At 48.2% G+C, this 7,376-nt stretch overlaps 2 protein-coding genes across 2 annotated transcripts; both read left to right on the plus strand.

The window, feature by feature from the left end:
- Positions 1–1,428: 1,428 nt before the first annotated feature.
- On the plus strand, positions 1,429–3,003 carry BDW43DRAFT_256412 (tyrosine--tRNA ligase TYS1). Its single transcript, XM_032039876.1, has 4 exons — positions 1,429–1,624; positions 1,684–2,247; positions 2,309–2,541; positions 2,602–3,003. Exons 1-4 carry the CDS (start codon positions 1,507–1,509, stop codon positions 2,788–2,790), a joined length of 1,104 nt encoding a protein of 367 aa, XP_031894027.1. The 5' UTR covers positions 1,429–1,506; the 3' UTR covers positions 2,791–3,003.
- A 212-nt stretch (positions 3,004–3,215) lies between these two features.
- Positions 3,216–5,554, plus strand: BDW43DRAFT_317056 (uncharacterized protein; the record flags this gene model as incomplete). The annotated part of the gene is made up of 4 exons (XM_032048449.1): positions 3,216–3,499; positions 3,553–3,661; positions 3,742–4,388; positions 4,441–5,554. The coding sequence occupies 4 exons, from the start codon at positions 3,216–3,218 to the stop codon at positions 5,552–5,554; spliced, it is 2,154 nt and encodes a 717-aa protein (XP_031894028.1).
- Positions 5,555–7,376: the final 1,822 nt, after the last annotated feature.

The following is a 7,376-nucleotide window of genomic DNA, read 5'->3' on the forward strand; positions in this document are numbered from 1 at the left end:
GCGGTGAATTTGGTCGCCGGCTCGAACGGCAGATGAGTACTAGTAGCTCTGGCGGTTGGCTTCGCCGAAGCCTTAGTAGGCTTATTGTCTCATGGCTACCATTATCGCGGTTGAGTGGGAGATATAGTGGAAATGGGAGATTAGGGGATGTCAAGAGAACGTTGAGATCTGGATCTAATTATCCTTGCTCCACAAGGGAAGACCAATTTTGGAAACTGCGAGGTTTATATAGGCATTGTCGTCGTTGATACACATAGTAGCAGAGGAGCCCTGCATAGAGCGTAAATACGGAATATAAATTCAGCCTCCCGGGGTCCGGGCCACTCCCCACTTTTACTAGTATAGCTCACTCTCTGATTCCGTCGTCGGGTAAATTCGTTGTGTACTGACATGAGCTGCTAAGGATCGTGGCATAATTTTCTTTTATTTGGGCTATACACACCAATTACAACCTATACTATACGGTGTCGCTCCGGGTGTTAGCTACAGGCTAGGAGTACCCAATTGCGGTATCAATCGGGGTAGTAGACCTTCCCGTTCTATCCTCGAAGATACATAAGTTTAGCCAGCATGAATGAGAGAGAAAAGTATACTTTTGGGGGAGAAATAGACAAACGGAGATGACTTTCAATATGATTGAACCATAAATACAAATCGAACATATATAACAATAGGTGGAGGATGGATTCTGGGTTCTCCCTTATCTAGGGTACGGAAACGGGTGCCTTTCAGTGGCGAATTATCATAGGTCATGACTTTATCAGATCACCAACTAAATTAAATATTGTGTTGACATGGCCAGGAGTCAAATAACACACGTTGGGTGCACAGCGGGCCACTGAGATATTTCCCATTCATAGTCCACGGGATCTATATTCCGCTCTCCTGTTTTGATATCATTGACCTTGTCAAACCCTAACTCAATACTCTATATAGTGATAAATATTCCAACATGTCAGAGACGAGGTAGCCAAGGCTTTGAGGGTGAGAAACCTTGTGTTTTATAGCACCGTTAGGGAATATGTCATATTCTAACTGCGCCCAACTAGTACCTACCTCCGGATATATTTTTAAGGTTGATCATAAGAACTACCATGGATCAGCTCAGGCTCAATGATTCTAACTATGAGATGATATCAGAGCCCCTAATGATATGTATCACTTTACTTCCTCTTGGTTAGAGACTCCATGTAAGTATACAAGCTTAGATGAAAACAGTGGAGACTCTGGGTAAGATTTGGTCCCGGACAAATGAATTCCCGACCCACTGAAAAATGAGGTACTAAGGCAACACTGCTGCCTCAGGTTTAGTATCAGGCAGGTGTTTCAGGCAGGCGTTTCAGGCAGGCGGTCAGGGGGATATAAGATAGATGAGTCATCTTGGGTAATGAGTGGATCCCGTTGGATTAAAATCCAACGATCATCCCACTAAACTCTCTCTCTCTCTCTTTCGCTTCCCCCGCTTGCAAGACACCGTGTGTTGACAGCCGACCGACACCTTTCGCAATGGACGCCGCTGCGAAGGCACGTTTCGACCTCATTGGCGAGAACCTCGCCGAGATTCTCAATCCTGAATTGCTCGAATCCATTTTGGCCGAGGGACGCAATCCCCGCGTTTATTGGGGTAATTAATGTGCCGGACCCCCCCAATCGCGATGTTAGCTAATACCCCTCTTTCTATAGGCACTGCGACCACTTCGAGTCCTCATACAGGATACTTCCTCCCTGCGTTAAAGATCGCCCAGCTGCTGGCTGCAGGATGCGATGTCGTCGTCCTTCTGGCCGATATCCACGGCTTTCTTGACAATCTAAAGGCGCCGCTAGACCTAGTGGAGAACCGTGCGAAATACTACTCGAAGATCATTACCGCGATCCTGGAGTCGGTCGGTGTCCAGACCGACAAGCTGGAATTTGTCCTCGGTAGTTCTTACCAGAAGAATGCCGACTACGTCATGGACCTCTACCGGCTGTCGTCGTTGGTTTCAGAGCATGATGCCAAGAAGGCTGGAGCAGAGGTTGTAAAACAGTCCAACAACAGTCCATTGAGTGGATTGATGTACCCTCTGCTTCAGTGCCTTGATGAGGAGTACTTGAAGTGTGACGCTCAGCTGGGAGGCGTCGACCAAAGGAAATTGTTTGTGGCTGCAACCGAGTGGCTTCCCAAGATTGGCTATCGCAAGCGCGCGCATTTAATCAACCCAATGATCGCTGGTCTGAATGGTGGCAAGATGAGCTCTAGTGTCCAAGGTATTCCTCCCTTTCTCTCTCGCCCCAGGCAGGCTCTGCGACACGACTAATACCTTCTTAGACAGCAAGATTGATCTTCTGGACACCCCCGAGGCCATCACGAAGAAGATCCGTAAAGCGGAAGCGGCGCCTCGCGTCATTGAAGAGAATGGTGTTCTGTCAATGGTGGAATATATTTTACTGCCAGCAGCTGGTCTGAAGGGTCGTAAAGAGTTCCGCGTTGAGCGCAAAGATGAAGAGCCCCTGATCTACACTGATATTAAGCAGCTACATGAAGATTACAAGAATGATATCGTGGGTTTCTCAACTGTCGCTGTGCCGAGCCTTACATTTACTGACTTTGATGGACTCTAGTTAACGCCACAGGTGCTCAAGCCTGCCGTCGCGGCCGCCTTGGTCGAGCTTATGGCTCCTATCCGGGCAGCCTATGAGGGTTCTGCTGAGTGGCAGGAGATCACACTGAAGGCCTACCCGCCTCCGGAGAAGAAACAGAAGAAGGTCAAAGATAAGGGATCCCGCTACCCTGGTGCCCAGAATCAATAGAAGCTCTTTTCTTGCTCTCCTGTTACGTCTAGCAGCCTCTTGATAGAACTGCCACTTGGAGATACTTATAGATATGATCGGAACGGCTAGTACTTGTTTAAACTGGTGTTCACACTGGAGGGAAAAGCCCAAATATGAATCGGGTGGGGAAGGATCCTTTTTGTCTATGTTCACGACCATATCTCTCAGTGTAGTTGTTTTCTCTATTGCACCGTTCGTAGAGGCGATTGCATCCCTAGCTAGCTTCCTGTGTAGTACTGAACTCTATACAGTGATAGCAATATTTCGAGATGCAGGGCTTCGGAACCACGTGTGGAACTCCGCGGAGGCACTAACCCAATGCAGTAGAAAGACCCCACGAACATTCACAGAACGTCGTCTTGTTCATTGCCCATTCAGAAAGTGTCTCTTTATACCGACTAATCATGAAACGAACTCTTAGTGGATCCCCGGCAATGATGGTGCATCGGTGGAACCGACCTCCCTTATCGTGCAAACCCTGTCGCGAGAAGAAACGCCGCTGTGATCGCAACCAGCCATGTTCCAATTGCACGCAAAGGGATACCCAGTGCGAATATGCGGGACAAAGCCAACCTAACCCGGTATCTGGGGACCTCGAGCCTCCAGAGGGAACTAGGATTGACCACCGTCAGATGGCAGCGAGCCGGCCCGCTGCCTTTGGGAATGCACTGCCTGTACCTATCTCCTTGTGAGTTGGACGTAGCCAGCTATTCGTTGTTGTTACTGAATATGCCACCAAAGAAACGCCAAGGAGGTATTGCATCGCCTCCAGAAGCTAGAAGAGGCAGTTTTCCAGAAGCCAGTTGAGAACAACTTACAATCTGTGGCGCAGAGGTTAACATCAGATACAGTATGTTTTTTTTTTTTTTTTTTTTTTTTTGGCCTTGTATTAATCTAAAGAACGTATATGTCAAACTTCTGACCCCATAGACAAACAAGCCACCTCATGTAGGATTTACCCCATTAAGCGCACAAAAATTATCCTCAGCATGCGATAATGCCCCTCTAGACGCGTTGGCATTAGCTAGGCATCTCCCGCCCATAGAGGAAGCCACAGACTTATTCAATCATTTCGTGGCAACGGTTGGGTCAACATTTGGAGTACTTCATCTACCGTCTACCAGAGAGCTTATGGATCAGACATACCAATGCATATTGGCCGCCAGAGAGCCTGAAATCTCGCGGCTACTTTTACTTTTTGGCATTTTTGCAGGGTCAATGCTTTCCTGGACACCCCAGCTTTTAGACAAGCTGCATGCCACGCCAGCGGAGGCTAATGCAGCTTTCAAGGCATATGCGTCCCTCGCAGTATCTATAGTAGACCATCCTCGACCCATGGAGCCGTCGACTACTGCTCTTGCGGCCATGGAAACACTGTCTCATATAATAACCAACTACGATGGCTACCCTTTCAAGATTCATTTAATCCGCTTTCGCTGCCATTTGATGGCACGGGCAATGCAAATACATCGTCTGGACACCCCAAAGAGCCGCGAGGAAAGGAGACTCAACGGATGTAACATGATTGAGATTGAAGTCCAACGAAGAGTCTGGTGGAATATGGTAGCAACCGACTGGTGAGTCTACTCGATGACAGGGTAGGTGCTCACTGTCCGCTAACGAGCAAAGGCTCCATTCTTTCTCCGGAGGGCCACTCGAAGGAGCATACATGTTCCAACCAAAGCAAATGATGGTAGATTATCCGAGTAACGTCGATGATGAATACATTACACCGACAGGGATACTGCATGAGTTCCCCTTATCTAAACCATCCTCGATGTCCTCCTTTATCTACCGCGTGAAGTTGTCCACCCTCTGCCGTGAGGTGGTCGATACGATGCCCTCAATCTGGCTAGAAGCCCAAGAGCCAGACTACGAAACGATTTTGATGCTAGACAAAAAGTGTCAGAACTTTCTAGCTGAACTGCCCATCTTCTTCCAACTAGACCCCGCCAGCATCGCGCAAAGCCAAGAAATATGTAAAGACCGACCCTATATTCCCATACAACGAATAAGTATCCACTTTGGCCTCCACGCACGCCTATGCCGCCTTCACAGACCTTACCACCTTGAAGGTATGACAAACACAAAGTACGCCTATTCCCACCAAGTGTGTATCCAGTCTGCCCAGAAGGTGTTAGAGTTACGGCGTCTGATGGATGACGCAGGCGCGCAGGTCGGGCTGAAACCGGCGCGCTTCTGGACGGTCATGCAGCACGTCTTTCTAGCAGCGCTCACACTGGCTACGGACGTCTCATTTAACCCAAATGCGCCGGATGCAGAGGCTCGAAAGGCCAAGGTACTCGCTGCTTATCAAATTCTAGAAAGATCAAAGGAAGAGTCGGCTATGATTGTAGAGGCTATTCAGAAAAACATGCAGGTGCTCATGTCGACGCTCCAGAAGCAGCGAACACCTGCCATTGGCTCTCAATCGGGAGAGCCTCCTAGGTTAGGAACAGATACCCATGTCTCAGCCAGCGAGGCCGTGTCAAATAACTGGAACGGTCGAGGGCGTGATGGTATTTTTACGACCAATCAAACTGTAGATACGCTGTCCTTTGTTTCTCAAGATCCATTCCCCGCTGCCGATGGGCCTGTCTACAGTAACATTTCACATGAAGCATGTGTTGAGGAAGGGGATTGGGACCAGCTGTTGTCAAACTTTCTAGCGGTCGCTCCGGATCTGGATGTGCCACAGTGGCATTCCTTGTTGGATGATATCGACTTTACTTTCATTTCTTGAATCAAATACAAAAAGAACTAGTATTACCCCTACGTTGAGGAATAGTATAGACATTATAAGAAGGAGTAGTTCTCTTTACAAGAAAAAAAGGCAAGGAGCTTAAGAATCAAATTCAGCGGGCTAAGATTCAGATAGAAGGGCATGGAGTCCCATTCAACCCTGAAGCCACGTGATGGCTAGGAATATGGCTAGACAAAGGCCTAACCCTGAAGGCATATTACTACACCTGCCTACGCGAAGCCCGCAAGGCAGAGGCGCAGGTGCAAGCTCCCTGCCAAGGACAAGGCTTAGCACCAGGCCTAGTATAACACATTCAGGTGGCTGCTGTACAGGCAGTAGCTCTATACGGAGCAGAGCTCTGGTGGCAAGGTCAAAAGGACCGAGTTAGGGGTATCCAATATATGGTAAATCAGCAGGCACGCTTAATTACAGGGATGCTAAAAATCACCCTAATTGAGCCACTTATCAAAGAAGCAGCTCTGTACCCAGTAGAAGCCCTGCTAGAGAGGTACCGGAGGTAGTATATCCTAAGATTACTGGGATTGCCTAAGGGCTATCCAGCTCAGGCTATTCTACCGGTTAGCTTTTTAGCTTCCGCACGGGGGACTGCTACGCACAGCCCGGGGGACAATCTATAGATAGCCAGACATGGGCAGAAGGCCCTAAGGCACGTAGCCTATAGAACCTAGGCCAGTATCCTAAGGATAGGTCTCTCAGCAGGATTTAAAGAAGTAGTGGAGGCTTTTCCCAAGGTATTTCCAGGCACTATACTAGTGCCTGCAGAAGAAGCCCCCAAGCAGGCAATGGCTCCCTATAAAGGCCTGACAATATGATCAGATGGATCACAACTAGAGAATAGACAGACCGGTGCAGGCATTGCACGGTTAGAGCCCTCAGGCATGTAGAGGACCAAGCAGATACCGCTAGGGCAAGGAAAAGAGATATTTAATACAGAGCTAGCAGATGCCTGTAAAGTACGAGAAATAACTGAGCAGCTGGGATATAAAGACTCTATTAGAGTTCTATTAGATTCCCAAGCAGCTATAGCCCGGCTGTGAGATAACAGAACTGGCCCAGGGCAAAATTAGGCAATTCAGGCCCAAAATACAGCCGAAAGGCTTGAGATTCAAGGATGCAAAACCACTATTTAATAGGTCGCAGGCCATCAAGGGGTTCCAGGGAACGAGAAGGCAGATCAAGCTACTAAGGTAGCGGCAGGAAAGGCCCCAGAGATATACACAGGAGCCTCAGTCTAGCATATCTGCGCAAAACATGTACTGAGGCAAACCAAGCCCAGAGACAACAATGGCTTGTACAGGCCCTAAAGAAATGATCCTACGAGGCCTAACAGCGCTACTAACCCCAGAAAAGATAGAACTAGATCCAGTGGCAGGAGCAGCACTAAAACAGCTCGCTCGCTGATACTATCAGCTTAAGATTGGGCATGCAGCTATACTGACCTATCTGAATCAAATAGGGGTCCAAGTCTCACCTAGATGTCAAAGCTGCCAGGCTCCACAGGGAACAACAGGCCATCTACTGGTGGAATACAGACAATTGCGCCACCAGAGACAGGCTCTGTACAGGGCCCTAGTCAAGGCAGGAGTATCGCCACCCAGACAGGGGAAACAGCCCCTGCCTAGACACGTGTGTCTGTCATAGCCAACGGCTCGATACAGACGTTAAACTTGATTAATAATAATAAGAAGAAGAAGAAGGTGTAAACTTCTCGAAGTAAATTTATTAGGTAGGGCATGGTTTTAGCTACTGCTGGTATATATTTATTTTATCCTTTTACTCGATTTAGGCTACGGTAATATGG

This window comes from Aspergillus alliaceus (assembly GCF_009176365.1).
Source record: "Aspergillus alliaceus strain CBS 536.65 unplaced genomic scaffold BDW43scaffold_96, whole genome shotgun sequence".
NCBI classification, from domain to species: domain Eukaryota; kingdom Fungi; phylum Ascomycota; class Eurotiomycetes; order Eurotiales; family Aspergillaceae; genus Aspergillus; species Aspergillus alliaceus.

What these genes read in the sequence shown, in the direction of transcription:
- BDW43DRAFT_256412 (XM_032039876.1), top strand. Translation starts at nt 1,507, where the DNA reads ATGGACGCCGCTGCGAAGGCACGTTTCGACCTCATTGGCGAGAACCTC. An exon ending in CAATCCCCGCGTTTATTGGG is followed by an intron (nt 1,625 to 1,683) that starts GTAATTAATGTG and finishes CTCTTTCTATAG; the next exon opens with GCACTGCGACCACTTCGAGT. An exon ending in AAGATTACAAGAATGATATC is followed by an intron (nt 2,542 to 2,601) that starts GTGGGTTTCTCA and finishes GATGGACTCTAG; the next exon opens with TTAACGCCACAGGTGCTCAA.